The sequence below is a fragment of the Melospiza melodia genome, chromosome Z (genome assembly GCF_035770615.1).
Source record: "Melospiza melodia melodia isolate bMelMel2 chromosome Z, bMelMel2.pri, whole genome shotgun sequence".
NCBI lineage: Eukaryota > Metazoa > Chordata > Aves > Passeriformes > Passerellidae > Melospiza > Melospiza melodia.
The window spans coordinates 35602322-35625249 of NC_086226.1; the positions used below are offsets into that span (position 1 = coordinate 35602322).

Below are 22928 nucleotides of genomic sequence, written 5' to 3' on the forward strand. Positions count from 1 at the left end.
ATAATTATATAAAAAGAAATCCTTATAAATGTTAACCTTCAATTAGAAAGTCCCACCATCTATAAAACAGAATGTTATTGGAAGCTGTATTCTTTTACTCGGCCAAATAACAGTCTCCAACTGTTTAATGCATAACTGTCAAGAATAAATTTCCTCCTATTAATTCATATACTATTCATATAATTCCTATGCCATATAATTCATATGCTCTTATCAACAAATTCTCTTAACAAGTCAGCAAGTAACAGATAGGATACTGATTTTTATTATCTACTTTCATATATTATGCAGATAAAGTAATAATTTAAAATCAAACTGCATAAATTGCAAGATTTCTGAATCTCATTTTCATAGCTGAGCTTAAGGCTCAGTTTGATGATGTGATGTTGGCTGAGCAATCACAAACCATATGAAGTTTAGCAAAGACATGGACCAGGTTCTGCACTTGGGATGGGACAACCATGAATGTACAGACAGATGGGAATGAGAGGCTGGAGAGCAGTGCCATGGAAAGGGCCCTGGGCAAGCTGATGGCAAGCTGAACATGAGCCAGCAGTGCCCTGGCAGCCAGGAGGGCCACCCGTGTCCTGTGGGGCATCAGGGACAGCATCAGCAGCCGGGCAGGGAGGGATTGTCCTGCTCTGCTCTGCTCTGCACCGGGGCAGCCTCACCTCCAGCGCTGGGGGCACTTTGGGTGCTGCAGTGTAAGAAGGACAGCACTGGAGAGTGTCCAGCGAGGGCATGGAGGGCTGAAGGGCACTGGGGGGAAGCAGGATGAGGAGTGGCTGAGGACACTTGGCCTGTTCAGCCTGGAGGAGACTGAGGGGAGACACCATTGCAGTCACAGCTTCCTCCTGAGGGGAAGAGGAGGGGCACTGATCTCTTATCTCTGGCAAGCTGTGACAGGACCTGAGGGAATGTCATCAAGCTGTATCAGGAGAGGTTTAGGTTAGATATCAGGAAAAGATTCTTCATCCAGGGAATGTTTAAGCAGTGGAACAGGCTCCTCAGGGAAGTGGTCACATCAAAACAAACGTGCCAGAACTTAAGAAGTGTTTGGCAAGCCTCTCAGGCATTATCACACAAAGTGTGTTTTTTGGGGTAGTTTGTGTAGGGTCAGGAGTTGGACTCAGTGATCATTATGAGATCCTGTGGCCCCCTTTCAGCTCAGGATATTCTACGAGTCTATGGTTTTTAAGGGTAATCAATTCATAGAACCACTTGTGTAATGTTCCGTTAATAATTAAACTGAAAAATTACATAAATTATAGACTACATTCCTCTGTGGTCCAATTTCATTGAAGTAAGTCAAGTTGTATTAGGAGAATGTATAGAACTCATTCCAAGACAGACAGGTAAACTAATTCAAAAATTCCTGCTAAAAATAAATATAAACTGCTTTAAAAAAGCCTGAGAATCCCAAGACCATAATGTTAACACAGTACAGTTAATTGCAACTAGAATAATACAGAATATAGGAGTACTTAGAGCTTCCCACCACCTAAATTCATGCTCAGATGTGAAGTCAAGATACAGATCTTATAAAACTCTACATCCAAGGATATGGAGCTGCTTTGTGGCCCAGTATTTATAGAACCATACAATGTGCTGAGGTGGAAGGGATCCATCAGGATAACTGAGTCCAGCTCCTGGCCCTGCACAGGAAACCCCAAGAGTCACACCTGTGCCTGGCAGCATAGTTGAAGCACTTCTTGAACTGTCAGGCTTGATGCTGTGACCACTTCCCTGGGGAGTCTGTCCCAGTATTATTGACATGGACTTTTGTGTTTCACAAATCTAAAGGTTGGTTCACTTATGTATGTCATTGCCAAATAAACTAACTTGTGCTTTATCATTTCCTGGGTTAATGCACTGCTGTTCTCAACAGCCAGTTCTGTTGGTTACTATTTGACACATTCTCATTTGTGAATCTGAACACTTTCTGCCTACAATTAAAGCAAAGTATTTTACAACTAAGACTTAATTATTCTGTTTATTAAATAGTATTTCTGCAAAAAGCACACATTATATGGTTTGCTTGTTAATTTCAAAGAAGATTATAGGCCAAAGCAAAAATCTTACAAAGATTCAAATGGTCTTGGATTTACGTCTTCCCTGAAGTAATTGTTCCTGAGAACTGGAAGAGCTACAAAGATGCTGCTACTGTACAAATTGTATGCTTGTCCTCCTGTGACAAGGGCTATTTTGAGAGACCACTAGTCAAAAACAATATCTTTTTTACCCATCATGTGAAGTAATTAGGCTGTATTGACACAGAAAACACCATAGTCTGCATTAAAGGTAAGAATACAAGGTTATGTTTGAGACAACTTACGAAAGCTGCAGATGAAGCCACTCTCCTGGAATAAACCACAAACCAGAGGTTCTATGAAGTTCACCTTAGATTTCCTTACTGAAGACAGCAAATGGGAAATACATCTGCAGGAATCATTTGCTGTTGCTACACATAAAGCTGATGAATTTAACCAATCTCTCTAAAACCAGAAAGCGCATTCAGGGACTCTAAAACCAGTAAGTGGATTCAGGGAATCAAACTTTTTATATCTATTGCAAGTGTACAAGCAAAACAACAATAACAACAACAAACCCAGCAGGGGCATTTGTCATACTCTTCATGCTGCTTATCTATACTTGCAGCATCCTTTTAAATGATGTTTTGGTAAAGATTTCATTTGGCATTTCCTCAAAATAACTGAAAATATTTACAAACAAAACAGATGAGCAGTGTTTAGAACGCCATATTCTCTTTCAAATGTCGATGGCAGGTGCTCTCTAAATAGAAAGGGAAGGTAAAATAGAAAAAGGTTACAGGCAAAATATGAATTTGCTCTTTTTCTGCCATGAAGTTATTCATCATGGGCTTTACCTACCCCATGTTGAATAACTTCTACCAAAGTGCAGTAACTTAAACATTTCCTTACAAGATTTCACAACTTTTTTTAAGATGGTATCTTCAACTTGTCAGGATCACAATGAATTCTCAGCTGAGTTCCAGCAGCTGTCCTTTCACATTTGTGCTATCTAAGTTAATAAGTAAATTCCCAATACCACCATCTGGGGAACATGGAAAACACTGAACACTGAGAGCTGGACTCTCAGCAGGCATCTGCTGAGCCTCACTTACATGAGACTGTGTTAAGAGTAACCCACTGATTACATATGGAGCTGTTGTTTGAACTGTTTTTTCCTCCCTCAACTGTAGCTCTCCCCAGAGACAAGGCAAAGAAATAATATATAGGCAAATATTAACCTATATTATATAGATCCTACATATACATAGCATATATTTCACTGGATATCTCCACTCCTCTGTGGTTACCTGTGGTGAACAAAGACAGGACTAGGATTCTGGTCCAATAAGCCTGTAATGTAGTATAGTCTAGGTTTATTTATGAATTTTTAATGTAATTTTTAAAGTTCATTTGTATAATAAGTCTTTCTCTCTCATCATAAGTTTTAGCTTGTGTAGGGTAAGCTTTGAATTTTACTCATACTTGGAGGTGTGATGTTCTAACCTCAAAACTATAGTTTCCCTTGTTATTTAAAAGAACAAAATACAAAACTGTTCTTTGATCACATAGAAAAAACAAATGTAAGTATGGAAAACAGAGAAATGAGTGAGAAACAAAACTAGAGAAATAAGTACAAAACATTTAATGGAAGGATAATGCAAGAATACATGATAAAAAACAGAAGATGAGAATAAGCCAATTTAAAATATATGACATAAACTGAGAAGAACATAAAGCAAAGAAACAAAAGGACAAAGTTAAAAAGACAAAAGACAAAACAAAGAAAATGCAAGTCCATAAAATAATATTGGAACCAAGGACTTAATTATTTGCCTCTACACAGTAATGCAGTCCTATATTTTTAGGAGAATAGTCATACATTCTCAGATCTTTAGCTCTTTACTGACAGCACAACTGCCTCATTCAGGATTTTAAAAACAAATTTGAAGAAAAGCATGTGCTATATGTTTCTGAATCACTTCAGGTCCTCCCATATGCTATGTCCTTTTCCCAATCTAAGGAAGACTTATTCAAGCTTAAGATGCTTTGCTTTTTCTTTTTTCTCCTTCGAAATACATCATCAGAAACTCTGGTCTTAGTGAGTATGTCTCCCTAAACCCTATCTCTTCTGAACTCATACTTGTCCATGAGTTTCTTGATTCTTACAGGGATATTTAATTCATTATCATACAAAGCTCAATGAAGAATTATTAGAAAGGGTTCTTTTGTTTCCATCATCTGCAAAGAAGAAAGGAGGAGGAGGAATTAGAAGAGAAAGAAGTTGCCAGGCAGAGCCTTCATCCATATGTTTCTCAGTTTCCAAGGAGTGCACCTGCCACCACAAACAGAAGGACACTTTTCTCATTACGAATTTCTCCACATCCCAATAGCCAACCACCAAGGTAAATCCAGAAGCCTACACCAGCAAATCAGTACACCACAATAATGATTAACAACCTTTCTACATAGGTAAAGGGATAAAATACAATCAATCTTTAACTGAGTAAAGTTTGGAGACTTGTGCATATAATGAAGCAACAAAACTGGAAATTCTGGAGAGTATTGGAGAGTATTTTCTGAGAGGCCACCATTTCGCACTAATATAATGTGGAGGGCAGCCATAGAGAGAATCTTTCATTTGCTTTCACATGGATGATATGTATGATTTGGGTTTGTTTGTTTTGGATTGGGTGGGGTTTTTTGTTGGTTTGGAGGGTTTTGGTTGTTTGGCTGGGGTTGAGTTTTTTTAATTTTATTTCATTTTCATATTCTATTTTTCTGAAATTATCTAGTTTATTCAGTTCTAGTTTTCCTTAAAATTCTCCATGCTTCAAGTGAATGTCATTGGAATAACACCAGGCAACACCATCAGTGGCCCTCAAAGTATTTCTAGATTTTTGAAAGAATAATGTAATAATATCTCAAAGTTAGGCAAACAAGAAAGAAAAGTCCCCGTTACTGTATGTTCCTTGTATGTCACAATGCACAGCCAGATTCTCAGAAATACACGGTATTCATCAAGAACAATTAGAGGTTTTGCTCCGCGTGTTGAAAATTTTACCCATGAATTTAAAAAACATCAATTCTGTAGGTTGATGAGCTTAATGAAAGAAGATTGATGACTGATTAAGGACAAGTACAACAAAAGCATTTGGCACTATGTATTCTCATCAAGAAAGTCTTGATTTCAGGGCAGTTACTTAGAAAAACAAGGCCAAAAAGAGCTCAGCTTTCCCCATGGAATCCCCACTGGTCATTTGATTCAATCCAAACTACTTTTTCATGCAAAAATGAATTATGCTGTACTTACCATGTACCAAAAGTAAATTAAGTCATGGTGGTATGCCATAATGACACTTACATGGAAACAGCATCATTTCCCATGAGATCTAAGCTTTCATTTAAAGAAATTATGAAAATATGGCTATTAAAACAAATCTCTCAAATGGGTATTTAACCAGCAGTGAAACAGTCCAGATAATAGTTCTTAACAGGATCTGATCCATTTCTGTTCATTTCAATAACACATTAATTCCAAAGTCGAGTAATGATCACTTCAAAAACCTCTTCCAACCAGGTAACAAACATGACAGAATAACTGAAATTGATGTAAAATATTAGTTTGTAGGGCTACAAGATCTTTAAAAGGTAGCTAGTGAATGGTTATTAGGAAGAGCTGAGGAGAAGAGATACAAACTGGACCATAAAGGCTGTTTCACAAGGCCAAATTCAGTTGGCAAGTAGAAGAGATTTCAGAGCACTGCTGCTTCCATTGAGTTTACTTATTTTGAGCTGTAGTCTCATCTTCACATAACATAAATAGAAATTTGTCAAAATTACTAAGCCTGAGTGTCCAGTCTGATTTAATGTCCAGACTTTCATTAGGTCACTTGCTCTGAGACATTACATACATTTGAATTATTCCCTGAAACAGCACAATTCTTGTGCTATATTTACATTAGATACAGTAGCAAAGCTTTACTATCCTTGACTTGCCTTTGTTATCTGAAAATATTCGTCCTTTTTTAAACATTATTTGACTTTTGCTTTTAAAAATTTTGCAAGAGAACAGTAAAAATTTTATAAAACTACTATTTATATTAAAAATGTAAACATGTAGCCTACCTGCAAGCTTCCTCTTGTGGGTATAGTTTATGCTGCATGCTGTTCCATTGCTGAGCTCTGGGACTGTGTGACCATAAGGCAGGGCAGACTGTGGCAAAACCATTTCTTACACTAAATAAACCAGAGATTTCGTATAGGCCTTTTATTTCTAGTAACCACTACAGAATAGGCATGGACATGACAATGAGCACAAATTTTGTCATCTCTTCCACTTTTATAAAGTACAGGACTTTTTATAATGTTTCTGAAGATGCAGTAGAGGACTTCTGTATTGATCCAGGCTTTTTTCCTGTAGACATAAGCAAGAAGAAAAATACTTGAGTCTGGTATTCATACTCTCAGATTCTCAAAAGACCATACTCAGTTTTTAGAATTAATTATATGTTCCCTGAATGCATAAATTACTGCAGTTTATACACTTAATATAAAAACACAAGCCCCACATATTTCTATTATTGCATCAATCAAGCACTCTCTAGACCACCATATAGCAAACATTGCATTTTCTAAGTAGTAGAGCACTGATACATCTAAAGACTAATTACTAAAACATCCATTTGCCTAAAGCTCTATTCTCTTAGTCTCCCTCTAACAGCTTCTCACAAATCCATTGTGTTTTCTTTTTCATACCTCTTTCTATTCGTCTTTAATAACAGTAATCTTTCACTTTGAGTTTAATCTTCACCAGCCGATTAATAATGTACAGATTCATTGTAAGACTTTATTAAAATATTTTATTCTGCAGTCTTTTATTAAATTGTCATGAGAGTTGTGACTCTTAAGGGATTTTAATAATATCATTACACTTAGCTTTTAATTGTCAGTTCTTACACATTATCTTTTAATAATTTTGGGCTTTGTGTGTTATGACACTAAAGATATTTTTTCTTGGTTTTTTTACAGACTTTTACAGGAAGATTAATCAGTGGTCTCTTTTATCTTCCATTTCTTTTTCTTGGGTGGCTTTGTTTTATGTCAGATTTTCTGTGATAATAAAAAAGTAGGTAATATTAAGGCAAAATTGTATTAATTTATTGCATTGTCTACACTATTTATAGTCATTCTCTATTGCATTGACTACACTAGAGCTAAAAGTAAATAATTTGCTTTCATAATTTCATAATGAGAAACTCAACTTCTTTCATTTCAGAAATAATTCTTCCTTTGTGCAGTTTGAAGATCTTCTGTGCTAATGTTTGGGTTTTTAAAGAAGGCTTTTTTTCCCCCTCTTAATAAGAGAAGTGCTGATGGCCTTAACATTAGGTTACTAATGATACTGTGTTTTTAAAAAAATATAGAGGTGAAAGCAAAAGGTATCTGGTTCTATGGGCCATTTTCTTAGACTTCCTTGTAATTAAATCCTATATTGTGCTGGGCAAATGCAAATAAATTTGAAAAATTTAGTCGGCTACCTTCCTGAGTATTCCCACAGACTGTTCCCACAGGGTAAGCTCATGTTGGAATTACATATGTAAATATATGTGGTAAAGAACTAGAGAAGATGGGAACGTATTGTGGATTATCTCCTTTAGAATTGCTTTCATTCTCTGGTTTAAAGAATGCAATAGTTATTAAGTGCCAAATATCTTACCATAATAATTTCTAGAATCCTCAAGGCATGACTTAAATATTACGAACAATCTTTTGCAGCACTTACCAAGAAGGCAAGTAAAGCAGACTTAGCCATTTTTACATTTTTGCTAGCTTAAGCATGTTGTTTCATGCATTCCTAACCAAGAGCAACATGCCTGTACTGGGCTGACAGCTACAGTCTCCCTGGTGATTACATTTTTTAAAAATTTGACAGCAAGCAAAGTAAGCCTTTTCCTCAGCATCTCCGCTGATAATACACTGCATGGACATAAGCTTCGTAAGTAAACTTAGAAATTATTGAGACTTCTAAGACTATAGAACTTAGGAAAGTGTTCCTGTCTGCTTCACAATTTTAACTGACAGACTGCCTGCGTTTTTGGAATTGACCGATTATAAATTTATCAACACAAATATGTTTCTTTGATTTGAAGGGTATCTATATAAATTGGTTTTAGATTCAAAATGCACCTGTAGTCAAAAAACCACCCAATTCTAAAGGAACTGAATATTATATTTTTCTATATCTTGCTATTAAAGTAGTACATAATGAAAATACACTAATGTTTGTAAAATTTGCTACAAAATAATTTGACTTGGTAAGCATAGCACTGAGCACAAGCTGAAGAGAAAGAGTGCTGGGAGTTGTCTCTGCTTTAGGACCTCTGAAGTCAGGAAGACTTTGGATACATAAAAGACTTTATGGAGTAAGTATTGAATAGTCCCTCTTGTGGCACTTCTTTCCCTAACTCCCCTTATGAAAGAGTCTTATGAAATTATTTATAAAAACGAAATGGCTATTAAAGTGATTATTTTCAAATGAATTATTATATATTATTACATTTTTTATTTGTGATATTTAAACAGTTTTACTCCATAGGAAGCCAAGTGCTTTATCTCCAGACACTGATCTCACCCCACATTTTCAGGGTATAAATCTGTGCACTGCCTTAAATCTGTCTTTAGAAAGACAGAATTTCTTTAAAAATATAAATTTCATAGAAATGTAGAAAAGTGTATATTTTTTGTTTTCACTTTCAATTTAATCTTAAAACTTATAGTTTATTCTTCTGTCTTATGAAGATCATACAGAAATACTTTCTCTTTTTTTCTTCAGTATCTGGAATCTTCTTGGTTTCCTCTTCTCTCTATGTATCTGTATCTAGAGAAATGGCCTTTTTTCCTCCTAAATTTTACGTATCTCTTTCCCTTTTCTTTTTCCCCTACAAGGATATTTCCTCACATTTCTCAGAAATTCAGTCTCTCTTTCATAACTTATCTAGTCCATTACATTCTACACTCCCTTGAGAAATATCATCAGAAGCCAACAACCAGAGCAATAAATGGACAAAGATTACAACAAAATGGAACAAGAGAAACCAAATAATCTCAGTTCATGTTTTGGAATTACCATACAGGCTAGGCAGAGGAAAGGCCCGCATATACACTTTTGGTTCATTATGAGCTATAGAGCTGCAAAGAATTTGACTGTAATAGGCCATGCAATTTCTGAACTTACTTCAAGGTCACCTGCCCGTGGTCTTAAGAGGATGCCATAGGAGGGAGAAACAAGCCCCTGCTTCCTGTAATCCATTAAACATCAGGAGATGAAGCTAGAGCAAGGAAAAGGTGACAGAAACACTAGTTCAGACAAGAAGAAAGAATCATGTCTCTCTCTTCAAGAAAGTTTTCAACATACATGCAACAGCTTTCAAGAGAGAACATTTGTTTCCTGGTGATATATATTTTCTAACCTTGCTGTTTTCTTGTTGCTTCCACTGCCTACCCTGCAACAACCTTTGGTGGCTTAGCTTGGAGCTCTTTCCCCCATCCTCATTCCTGAGATGCCTACAAAAATCATTGTTTCTTATGCATCCCAAACTGAGTTGATACTTGTCACTCCACGTACCTGTCACTCATATGTTTCTTCAACATAATCCTGGGTTATGCTGATGAAGTGCCATCAAATTCATCACATTCAGCCAGAACAATTATGAAAACATGGAGTCTTACAAATTACAGAATCACCATATCCACTTTCAAATGTGGACATATTGAATGTTGTATTCCAGATTTCTCAAGCGCCATACTGTACCAAGCTGTTCTTCTCTGCAGCACAGTTCTCAGTGTGTCTTCTCAGGGGCTCCTCCTGGGCTCTCGACCCACCCCTATTTATTCCAGTTACCTTCACAAGCCACAGCTGCTGTCCAACTAAGGACTTTGCAGCTGTAGCTCGTTTGGAGTAACTAGGACCCACGCATAGATCTTACAACACATAGATCTTAACAGGGACTCTCTCCATAACAATACATATATTCAGACCCCCACATTTCCCCCCTTTTCTTTTAACAATTATACAATTACAATATACATACAGTCCCAGCTCTCAGGCTGCCACAGCTCTCGGCTGGCTTAGATACATACATAGAATATATACATATCCCTATACAGTCCCAGCTCTCAGGCTGCCACAGCTCTCGGCTGTCTTTAAACACATACAAGTCGCTAGATGTTCCAAGGCTCTTTTCCTTAAGGGCCATATTCTTACAGCTTTCTGCTGTTACAGCTCCTTAATTCAAAGGCCATATTAAGTTCTAAAGTCCCAGCTCTCAGGCTGCCACAGCTCTTGGCTGTCCTCTCTTCTGCCACTTGTTGTTGTTACATTTCTAGCGCCCCACCTCTCAGGCTGCCACAGCTTTCGGCTGTCCGGAGAATTCCATACCTTCTCTCGATGTTTGGCTGCGCGTTCTTCCTCACACGGGGTCACCAGTTGTTGTAATCGTCACTGCAGTGTTGTTCTTGCCTCTCAGCTGGGGCTCTTCTCCATTCTCTGCAGCACAGTCCTTCCTGTCTTCTCAGGGGCTCCTCCTGGGCTCTTGACCACCCCTTTTATCCCAGCTATCTTTACGAGCCACAGCTGCTGCCCAACTAAGGACTTCACAGCTGTGACTCATTTAGAATAGCTAGGACCCACCAAATATAATATAGATATTCACAAGGACTCCTACTATACTTCATTTGTTGTATTCTTGTTGTTGTTATAACAATACATATATTCAGGCCCCCACAATTGAATACACCACGTGTAGTGAAATAAGTCACTAGAATTTCAAAACTGTTACAGATGCTGGCTGACAGACAAAACTCAGCTGTGACTCAGCTTTATACAGGGCAGATACATCACCAGGAACTAAATTCCAATCTTTCTTAAAAGCCAGTGGGACTTTGGTTCTGATTTCAGGGGACCAGAACTTCAGCCAAGACAGGTAATGTAAAAGTAAACTCTTTGATACATTTATTGTTATTGTTGTTTGGTTTAGTATTAGCATATTTTCATTACTGCTATTGCAGTAGCTCTTAATAAGACTAGAAATAGACTGAAAAAATACCACAACATTTGACTAAAGTGATCCTTAAGCAACAAATAAAACACTAGCACTGGTATAGCATAGTGTTATATCTAATTTCCCTTTACAAATTTATTTTCCCTTACCTATATAGATGTGAGGAGAAGATGTGTTCATTTTGCTTTTTACCAGTATTAAAAATATTTTTCTTGTCATTAGGAAATGTCTTTTCTCTATATTGTAGCTGCACAATGTTCTGGCCCAAAGCATAATTTCATGCATTTGCTTCCTATAAAAGAATTAAATTAACCATGGAAAAAAAAGTGATGTCCTTAAAACTATCAAACTGCAAGTTTTTCTGCACAGAATGCTGAAAATCTAGTATTATGTTTACAAAAGTAAAGTTACAATTACAAGGTCATTTTAGCTTTAACTAAGGTGATGACAGCACTTGCAAGTGCTGCAAATCCATCCATACAACCGCATATCCAGCAGCTTACATTTTTGTGAAAATAGCAGGAGAAGTCTAAAAAAGAGTTTCAAAGTAAATTCATAGGCCATATCCAGATTAAAGTGGATATGAGGTTGTCTGTGTTACAGTAATGTTCAGTACAGCCTGAAAAGAGCTCCTCAAGCTGCCAGAGTGGCATTGATGGCATATTCAAGCTCCCTGGCAAGATGGAGGTTACTCGGTGTGATGTGTTTAATGTTGCTTTGGATTCAAGAACATTACCAAAACACAAAAAAGCTCTTATTCAGCGGCCTGAATAAATAAAATTATACCAGAAGAGAGCTAAACAGCCATAGCTCCCTGGGTACAGAAAGGAACAAGACCAGCAGAAGCTGAAGCTGTCTCAGGCCATAGCTCATGCAGGGGCAGTGCAGTCCCCAGGAGCCCCCGGGGAAGGCAGCTGCAGACACAGAAGGGGCACAGCCCCGCAGCATTGGAGGGGCTGTGCCCACGGCCTGGGAGCACTGTGAGCACCAGCCCGGTGAACTGCAACTGCACTGCGGGTGCACAGTTTTTCCACTTAATTATTATTTAATCTTTCCTGCAAGTAACAAATACAATCGTGTTGCATCACAAACACCAAACTTTTTGTTAGAGCCCCAAAATATGAAGTTTTTTTACAGACAGAAAGAAAGTCATAGTATCATAAAATATGTTGAGTTGGAAGGAACCTATCAGGACCCCTGAATCTGCTCCTGGCCCTGTGCAAGACACCCCAATAATCCCATCACATGTATTGGAGTGTTGTCCAAACACTTCTTGAACTCTGTCAGGCTTGGTGCTTTTACACCTCCCTGGCAAGCCTGTTCCAGTGTTCACTACCCTCTGGGTGAAAAATTTTCTGATATCCAACCTAAACCTCCCCTGACTCAGCTTCATGCCATTTCCTCAAATCCTTGCACTGGTTGTGAGAGCGATGGGATTGGCACCTGCCCCTTTGCTTCCCCTCACGAGGATGTTGAAGTGAGGTCTCCCCTCAGTGTCTTCCTCTCCAGGCTGAACAAACCAGTGACCTCAGCTGCTCCTCATAAGGCTTCCCCTCCAGATCCTCCACCATCTTCGTGTCCCTCGTTGGGACACTACCTAACATTTGACTAAATTTGATCAATATTGAGCAACGAACCAAGTATTTTTTTATAAAGAAAAGCGACACCTAAGCATGCCTCTTGAAGACCGGTATGAGCTTCGGCAAACGCGGGACGGGCGGTGCCCTACGATCCCGGGCCGCGCCGGGGCGGCTCCCAGCGGGGCGGCGGCTCCCCGGGCCCGGCCGGGCGCGGCGCTGACCGGGCCCCCTCACGGCTCGGGCGGGCTCGGGGCGCGGCGGGCGCGGCCGCGGCGCTCCCGCCCCGCGGGGGCGGTGCTGCTGACGGCGCCAGCCCCTCCGGACCTTCCGCGCCGCTCCCGGCGGGCGCCCGGCCACACGCGGCGGGTCGGGCTTCCCCGCCGGGAGCACCGGGCGGTGCATGGGCGCTCTTCTCCAGCGGGCAGGGTCGCGCTCCCCCCACTCCCCCCGCCGGCTGCGCGAAGGAGGACGGCGGAGCATGCCACCGGCGGGGCGGTTCCGCGGGGACTGACATGCTGCTGAAGGAGGGCAGGCGCCAGCCCCTCCGCCTCTCCCCGCGGTAGCGGAGGCGATGCTGCAGGGCGCTCCCCGGGCTCTCCCGCAGCCGCCAGGCTATCGCCCACAGCAGCCGCGCTCGCTGCCGTGAGCGGCGCGGCTTCGGCCCGGCCGAGGCGACGAGCGGCGCGGGCCCGCACCCGTGCCCGGGGCGGCGGCGGCGGCGGCGGGGAAGGCGCTGCCCGCGCCCGCGGGCGGCTCCGCGCGGCGGATGCGTGTGCATGAGCGCTGCACCGAGCGGGCGCAGGAAGCGCCCCCGCTCCGCCGCCTCCATCTTCCAGGGCAGCAGGACCTCGCCGCACGGCCGCGACAGCGAACGCCGGGGCAGCGGCTCCGATAGCGCCTACCAGATCCAGAGAACCCTGGACGACTGTAAGATGGTGGGTACCCCGGGCGGGCTTGCCGTAGTTTTTTACCTTTTCCGGGCTCTCGCGGCGCAGGCAGCGGTGCCGTTCTTCCCGCCACCTTGGCTATTCCCATCACGTGCAGTTGCACTGTTTTTTAAACCGCAGTCCCCTCCGGGGTGCTGCCCTGCGCCCCAGCTCGCCGCGGTTCCAGAGCGGAGCCGAGAGGTTCGAGGAGACCTGAGGGAGCCGGCTGCGGGACAGGGAGCGGAGCCGGTCGCCTGGACAGTCCTGCGGGAGCAGGAGTCCTTGCCCCAGTACACACACAGCAAAGCAGCTGGAGTTGCTTTTTTGGTAAATCCGTCCAAATCTGTCCCCAGGCTTGGGCGCACTGAAGCCTAAATGGGTAAATAGTTGCCTCCAATGAATTGCTGCACTACTTGCTGTCTTGTGCAACAACCGCATGTTTGTCCTAGTATCCTTCTAAATAAGGAGACCTAGAATTAGAGGCCCTGAAATGCTGTTCCTGATGTATATGGTACCTGTTACCAGTCTTCCCAGAGTAGCTGGTTGCAGTTGTAAAACCTCAGGTGAAACGCCTGTGTCTGTTATTTATGGACTGTCACATTCTGGTATGAGATTTTTCCTCAGTCATATTCAAAATGCTTGGATTCTGACACTTCCCTCCAAATCAGCACCGTATGCCCCCTTTCAGGCTTCCTGAGCTCCAGTCAGCCTGACACTGGGCCCCAAAATTACTCCTCTAGCTAGTGACAGATGTAGGAAAGAAATGAAGTCGCTGCTACTTTTCTGGGTAAATCAGTACCTGACTAAAGCTCTGTCCAGTAGCAATGGAGCTGCTACTTCTATTCCGCTGGATTCTGGCAATTTTTTTCCCTCTGGTGCTGAAAAATGTGCTGGCAGATTATCCGCTCTGATGCTTCAAGATTAGGAGCCATTCCCAGTGCATGGAGGAACAAAAGCTGCCACAGTAGCTCTATAAATATACCCAACAAGTGGATCTTAGTAGGTTCTGCCTGTTTTCTTATTCTCAATAGCATAATGTTGTTAGTTGCAGAGAAGTTTTTAGAATTGACCGATTAGAAATAAACTATGTTTTATAGATGGACTATCAAGTTGTGATAGGATTTGGGAGGTAAAATCAGTGTGGTTTTTTTCTTGTTCTGTGTCTTGATTCAGCAACATATGTGTGGTTTTGTTTTCCTGGACAGTGCTAAGGTGTCTGGATGAATCTGTTTAAACAGGGGATGTCAGGTGAGAACTGGCAAAATGGGTCTGATGCAACCAGTTACCAGTTACAGGATGCGACATTTTTCTTCCTATTGCAGAATAATCACACTATGACACTACACAGTACAATTTTTTTCCTCTCCATTGCCTTCATGTATTCTCTTAAGCTACAGAATGATAAAAGTTGAGGACTTGTTTAGCAAATATTGTGCCTAGGGCTTTGTTTGGTGTGTGCTTTTGGGTTTGTTTGGGATCTGGGTGTGGGAGGGTGCAGATGTATTGAAATGCACTTGGGCTGACTTGCTGCTCCTGAAGCAGAGGAACCTATTTGCTATTCTTAAAATGAAATTTCAGAAAGCATGGTCAAAACTATTTTTGATACCAGTTCTCAGCTATACAGTTAATTGCAGTGGAATGCATCAAGGGTATGAATATAACACTGCAGAGGTGACTCGTTTATTTCCTGAGCATGAGAATTTGGGGACTTGACTTTAAAAATTTGTAGCTCTGATAGACTTCAGGTTCTCAGTATGTTTTTATGTTGGGTATGTTGAACTCCTGGTGGTAATGATGACTGCAGAATTATGAGCAATTACTCTTGTCTGTTTTTATATAGTTTGGAATTGAGGTCAAAACACAGATAAATAAATATTCTGTTCTATTACTCTAATCCTTCCACCCCCGCCACCATGTGGAGCAAATGGTCTTAAATGCATTCTTTCAGAAGACAGCAAATGCTTCGTTTCTTTAAAATATCATTCCATGTGTGTGATCGGTGGAACTAAACAATAATGGTCTTTGCATAACAGTAAAATGATCCATTTATCCAATAAGATCTGTATGTATCTGCTGGATATTGGATTTCTATGCAGGTTGTAGTGTTTATTTAATGATTTGTTCCTTTTTCCCACATGCACTTTAGAAAAGGTGCTTTCTGGAATTTTAACAGGAAAGTGCCTATCTGGCGCATCTTCTCAGTCAGCAACAGCAGATGAGTTTTAAGTCAGAAATCTGGGTTGAAGGGAAGTAACAGAACAGAAATCATTACAAAATAAATTAGCAAAATTGCCAATTTAAAAGCAAATGCTACATTCCAGTCCCTGAACATGCTGTTAATCAGGAAGCAGGAGAAGCAAAGGCAGTAATTTCTGGAGATATTTTCGCCTTTCATGATAGCAAAAAATAACCTCATGCTACTAGTAAAGCAGATGTTTTTTTGTCTGCTTAATATTTAATACTAATAACTCAAACACTTTCAGATATTAAAAGCAGAAACACTACTTTCCTACAGATGAACATTTATAGCTCACAGAAGAAGCAGCTGCTGTGGAGGCTCTAGTTGTTTACTGAATCGTGTGCTCTTGATCCTGTGTGCTACGAAATTGTGAGAAGCAAGAACAAGCCCTAGATTGGGCATGTTTTTAAAACATGGATTGTTTTTACCAATGTAGTTAAAAATTCTCATGTATGTAAATTGTTTTTGTTTTTCAGCTTGTCCAGGAGTTCAATACCCAGGTGGCTCTCTATCGGGAGCTGGTCATTTCTATTGGGGATGTCTCAGTCACCTGTCCTTCTCTGCATGCAGAATTGCACAAAACTCGAACCCGAGGATGTGAGATGGCCTATCAGGCTCATCAAAAGCTAGCAGCAATTTCTGGGTAGGAGACAACTTATTAAAGCCGTATTCATGTGCTAATCTTTGTTAAGTACTACATAATGCTTTGCCTGAGAGTTTGCATTAACTTATCTTTCTGTTTTAGGCGTAGGGGTGTATGACCACAAATTTTGCAAAATGTCTATATCCTTACAATAGTGCAATTTTGTATCAAATCCTGGTCCCCTCACCAAGAACATATCCTTCTGATTTCACTGGATGCTTTTATGTGAGACAAACAGGATTTTACTGCTTATCACTACAGATCAAGGGGGAAGTCATGCCCTTCAAGGGTGAAGTAGCAATAGCTTTCTGTCCAGTCTTTCATTGAGTATACCTAATTGAATAGTAAGAGACAACTAGCTCAGTTCAACTAGAGACTCAACAAAATTAAACCAAAATTAGGTGCAAACCAGGGGAGTGGGATGCAAAAACTACTCTGAGAACTTATGTTTATCTTCTACATGTTTTTAAACCCTTGTTTGTGTTGAAATAAGAATGAAAGCTTTGCCAGCATATAATGTTTTAATTTATTCTTTGGTATTACATTATGTACATTCCTTTCCATGGTGACAGAATGTATTATCACATACTTGAGACTATGCCTTAGTGCAAGATCAACCAGCATAAATTGCTGTTTCCTAAAAAATGGGAATTCGTGCAGCTAATTCCATGTGGGTTCTTCACAGTATGGTGACTGGGGCATTTGTATTTATTACGTATCATGTATCATGACATGAGTCATGTCTTTCTGATTACACTTTGTCAGAACTTTCTGCATCTGTCTATCTACCATAAGGTATTTTGCACCACTAGAAAAAGAAAACACCTTCTTTTTTTGTAGCTCTGCCTAATCCCCGTTGAATTTCTTTTCATCACTGTAATATATAAAGAAGTCTGTTATAGGCTTGGTATATAAGGGGAGCCCAAACTAACATACCAAACAGAAGAGGATACTGGTTGGATATTTTAGTAGAATTGTCACCCTTTTCAAGTAAGACTTTGTGCAAAGTCACTTAAGTTGATTTTGTGACCTCTGATTTGTTCCTCAAACAAATTACCTGCTTTTAAAATACTTAAGTCAGTGGGAACTTAACCAGCAATGACAGTACATTGAAAATGTGAAAACAAACAGTAGTGAAATTTATCTTTTTTGCTTTCAGACTCAAAAGAAAAAGTAATATGAACCAAAATAGTACATTTGAATAGCTGAACCTATTTTGTAACTTTAAAATATTTTTTCCCTGTAAAGAAAACAACTGGTACATGCTCGTTTAGAAAGTACGTGGGTTTTTTAAGCAATCATTTCGCAGCTGGAAGTCTGTCATATGCACAAAGATGTCCCGAAGGTTGTGCAGTTGCCGCGAGATTGACATTTGGCTAATCTAAAACTGTTTTAAATAACTGTGATAATACTGTGATATCCATAACAACTGGTAGGTGTTAGAAACTATCTGGAAATTACTGGTTTGGTTTGACACACAATTTACAGGATATGCTTCGCATCCCCACGCTTCTGTAGCTGAGGAAAGCCATATGAGACATTAACTTTTTTATGTATTTGTGAGGAAAGGTGGAAAATGAAGATTAAAAGAAAGCAAAAAATAAATAGAAGGAGAGGAGTAATAAATAGTCTTAGAGATTTAGTCTTCATTTCGACAAAAAGACTGATATAGTCTGTATGAAATAGGATCTGGAATAGGAATCTAATTGGATAGAAAGAAGCACCAGGAAGAAAAATGCTTAGGGATGGGAATGCATTAAATCATCCTTAGTACTAGTCAGGAGGGTAGTGTGCTGCTCAGAAACCACTGTTATTCAGCATATGGGATGAAGGCTTACTTAGTTCACTGCTTTAGTTCAAAATGCACAACACTGCACTGGGTAACATGACAAGTTATGTCTTCCAGAGCTTATTAAAGAAGATGTGTTGCTTTTCCACCCAGAAATAATAATAGCAAGTAGCTTTTTATGTTACCAGACTATAACATTTCACAAGAGAACAGCATTCTGTTAATTAAGGCCATCAGTACTGTTCAGATAGTCTCTAAGTGATCTACCTGAGAGCACTCTTACTTTTGAGAAGTTAGTGTTAGTGTCTTAGGAGAATACTAAGTTCATTTAACTTGTTTGTGCTGTTTTCTTTGGAAAATTAACAGACACCTTAATGTTATGCTGTTCCTCTTTGAATATATCAGGATTTCACAGAATCATGGAATTGTTAGGGTTAGAAGGACCTCTGGCGATCATCTGGAAATCACCTAGTCCAGCTCCTCTTGGCACTAGTGCATGCGAGACTCTTAAATACACATCTGACTTGGACAGTAAGAAGAATTCCCTTTTGTAATTCATTTATCCTACAAGACTAAGCAAGGTAATAAATGGGAAAGATGCAAAGACTTGGAAAGAAAAAAACAAAAGCAAATCCTCTATGCTGGAGAAGGGAGCTCTGGCAAGAAATCTGGAAATCGTAGAAAGGGAAGGAAATGCTGAAGTGGAGATAATGCATTAGAAACTGAGCAGGATAGAAGTCATGAGGAACAAAAAATACATTGGTCATGGACATATCAATTCTGGAATATTAGACAGACGTCAGAGCAGGACAGTGATGTAATGTGAACAAGAAGAGAAGGCTGCAAGTGTACCTGTAGAAAACGGCTACACTGATATGCCAACAAAAGCAGATTCAGCTGTAGAATCAGAGGAAGTGAAAGTCACAGTTATGTTTTAAAAACTGAGAGAAAGAAAGACAAAGGAGATGATGAAAAAGAAATGAAGTAGCAAGGAAACATAAAACGTTATGAAGTCCACACTGGATTAGACCATATCACCCCATCTAGCTCAAACCTGACAGCTGCTGGTAGCAGCGATTTCATTAAAAAATAAGCAAAGATACAAAAAACAGGTTGTGCATGGAACGATGACTTCTCTCGCTAGCACTCAGTAAGTAAAGGCTGCATGTGAACAATCAGTATCTGACAAATGTGATTTCTCTAAACATTAAGATCTTTTACTCAAAAAATGCTGAGGTTGAATAAGGACATCTTTACAGTGTGATGTATTTAAAAACCTATTTACTAATAAAATATTACTGAAAAACGAAATTTCAAATTAAGTCTCCAACTTAATAGTGCCTCAAAGATATTACATCCTCTTCTTTACTTGCTCTGATATATTTTTCTTATAGAAGAGTGAGATGTTAGCAGAGGGGAATAAAGATTAGAAATAAAAATAATCTAAATTGAAATATCCCAATTCTAATTAATGGTCGTTTAGGAATGCAAGTCAAAGTAAACCCTCCTTTCATTGTTGGCTTTCTCAGGACTTTAGGTCGATTCCTGCTCTTACACTAAAAGTTGTTAGTGATTTTTAATGAACTATCTTCTGAAGAAGGTGAGTAAGGTTCAGTCCTTTCATCACATTTTCTTCTATATAATGTAGCAGAAATTAAAGTATTTACATTGTTGATCCTTATAGTATTAGTTGTCATGGTCAAAACTGGAGAAAGTATAGCAACAAGAAAATGAGTCAGCATGATTTTTTCCAGAGAAAAAGAAAGGAAAAAATATTTGTAACAGTAAGAAGATGACAGGAAAAAGATGTGAACTTCTGTTTTGGAAGGGAGTCTGCTTTATGGAATGATAGAGTGGTGATCTTTTAGAGTTCATCAAATGGGGTTTCATCAGCTGGTTTTATAAGTGGAGTCCACTGAGTCTGGGATGTCAACAGAGAGATAACTCAGAACTGTATTTTAAGATACAGGTCTGCACAACTGTGCACACACTTTTGTAAATGTCCTTACATATTCTCAGGCACTTGATATGCTTACATAATGTGTGCACTTGGCAAACTGAGACCAGAACTGGCAGTGTCTCTGTGACAGTCTGATATATATATATATGTTGGCAGTGGCTTTTTTCGCATGAAACAAAACTTGTGTGAGAAGCTCAGGGGTGCATGGCAATGTACATCTGTGTGAGCATAGCTCTAAAAGTAATTTTTCTCTGTTTTTCTGACTGGTGTTGCAAAGTCCAAAATATAAGGAGGAATAAACCTCTCTCTATACTAGTATCTGCTGGGGCATCAGCTCTGCAGAGGAGCATCTTGGGGGGTTCTGGTGAACATCAGGTTGAACATGAGCCAGTGCTGTGCCCTTGTGCAAAGAGGGCCAGCAGCCTCCTATGCTGCTTTAGGAAATGTTGCCAGAAGGTCAATGGAGTTCATCATTCCTTTCTGCTCAGGGCTGTGGAGGCCATATCTGGAATACTGGGTCCAGCAATGGGCTCCCTAGAAGAAAGGAGGAAAGGACATCCAAATCAGGGTCTAATCAACTACCTTAAAGATGGTTAGGCAGCAACCCACATACAAGGCAAGGCTGCTAGACCTGGGATTGTTTAGGTTGGAGAAGAGAGGGCTGGGAGGGGGATGTTATCCATATGCATAAAAACTACCTCATGGAATAGTGTAAAGAAGACTCAGTCAGACTATTCTCAGTGATACACAGTGATAGAACATCAGGTAAAAATTGAAATACAAAGAAAAATTGATTTAAAATTTTAAATTCCTTTTTTTCCTGTGAGGCAGGTAGAATATTGGAACAGGTGCAGTGAGAGGTTCTGGAGGCTCTGTCCTTTGAAATACTGAGAATTCAACTGGTCATGGCCCTCCATAACCCTCTGTAGCTGACACTGCTTTGGTAGGAGGCTTAGGCCAAATTAGTTCTAGATGTCCCTTCCAGCCTGTGATGAAGTCATCATAAATCTCCTTGGGAAAATTCAAAGAAGGTTTCCTTATTTGATACCCATGTGCATCTGTTACTTTTATTAAATAGTTTTTAATTTTAAGTACCTCTAAGTTCATGAAAGGTTGAGAAAGTCAGCTAAAAATCACATCCTGATTGCAATCATTTGCACAAAAAGACTATCATAGTCTTGCTTTAAGCTTTTAATTTTATGTAATTTCTACTTTTGTTTTCCTTTGCCATCTATAGTAGGAATTCTCATGTTTTCAATAAGCACCAAATGGTAATTTTCTCAGAACTAATTAATATTAGATTGTTTCCTGAGGCTGTTTTAAAACATTCTGCTGACACTCAGTTGTGCCCAATTTTTTTATTGAACTGTCTGAATTCTCCCTGAATTACAACCCTACAAAATTATTATCTGCTTTCTAAAGGACACAAACAAAAAAGATTGCCTCAAATATTTTACACATTAGGTGAGAAGAAGACTGCAGACCTATAAGTTAATCAAAACTGTAATAAGGTAGGCATAAGATAAATAATTTTAATGGTTTAACTGCATGTGTTAAATAAAGCTCTACTGGCAGCCAGTATTAGCTGAGCAGAAACAAAGCACAGCAACACTTAGCTCAACAGGGAAGAATTTTTATAATGGTGATTCAAAACCAACTTTATACCAGCAGTTAGAGCAACAAACCAGAGGTCTGTCCCACCTAGACACTGATGGAGCAGCATTCATGGAGACCTCTGTTCTTCAGGGACATCTTTGCAGTCACTGCCATGTTACTCCTGTCAGTGTGTGTATCAGAAGTGGGGAGAGTGATAATGTTGATCATGGGGTTCTGACTCACAGGCGCTGCTGGCTGTACCCAGCTCTGGGTTGCAGTTGTTAGTGTTGTTTCAACTGCTAGATGAAAGTTTATAAAAAAGGTAAGTGCTTTGCAGAGATTGCAGTATGATAACCAGAATGTGACCTGATTATAGTTAAATATCAAAAGTAATGTTATGATACGTAAAAAAACAAGGGAGGTAGTCAATATGCACTGCAAGAATCAGTACTCTTATACAGTGTAGTACCAGTAGCTTAATGCCCTCTGAAACTTGTGATTTTTTGCTAAAATGTTGCAGATGTTTTAAATAGTAACAGCTTAAAGTTGTGACCTTAAAAATCCTGTCAAGTAAAAAATATTGAGATCCTCCACTTCAGAAAACTCTTGGAAATATAAAACATCATTTTGCTCTCATGGGCTATACTAAAAGCATCTCAGTCGGTTGTTTCAATCCTAGAGCTCACAATTCTTATAATCATTTAATAGTACGTTACTTAGGAAATTGTCCTGATAATGTAACTATGACTGTCTGAAATGGGTGAAGTCAGGGAGAGCTTTGTCTGCCTTCAAAGAAGAGCTTTTCAGGATTACTAAGCATTCTTATCGTATAAAGTCTCATTGTCCCTCAACTTTGACATTCAGATTTGCTGGAATTTTTTACATGCTAAAAGTTTTTTTGTAGTTTTGAGCATATCAGATAATAGAAGAAAATTATTACAGTCTTTATTCCACTTTGTCTGGCTGGCATATATTCACTGATTTCTACATCGTGAAGTGATTGCAAATGTAGTACTGTGTATCAGAAACTACACCTGTTACAGTGACTCAAATCCTATTTTGACCAATGGGAGTTCCTGTGCATGGGAATGGGAATGTTTTGA

At 39.6% G+C, this 22928-nt stretch overlaps 1 protein-coding gene and 1 long non-coding RNA gene across 3 annotated transcripts in view; one reads left to right on the forward strand and one right to left on the reverse strand.

Moving 5' to 3' along the window:
* Nucleotides 1–6335: 6335 nt before the first annotated feature.
* LOC134432146 (uncharacterized) lies at nucleotides 6336–10621 on the reverse strand. Its single transcript, XR_010031234.1, has 3 exons — nucleotides 10471–10621; nucleotides 9268–9361; nucleotides 6336–6447 (listed from the first exon to the last, which is right to left on the reverse strand). It is a non-coding gene; the product is annotated as an uncharacterized LOC134432146 (long non-coding RNA).
* A 2803-nt stretch (nucleotides 10622–13424) lies between these two features.
* RGS7BP (regulator of G protein signaling 7 binding protein) overlaps nucleotides 13425–22928 on the forward strand; it is a 34088-nt gene continuing 24584 nt past the window's right edge. Inside the window, exons 1-2 of one of the 2 annotated variants that reach the window (XM_063180056.1) lie at nucleotides 13425–13607; nucleotides 16314–16480. In XM_063180056.1, the coding sequence (XP_063036126.1) occupies nucleotides 13449–13607; nucleotides 16314–16480 (326 nt within the window). In that variant the 5' untranslated portion in view covers nucleotides 13425–13448. The remainder of the gene's footprint in view (nucleotides 13608–16313; nucleotides 16481–22928) is intronic. The other variant, XM_063180055.1, reaches the window with a different exon arrangement.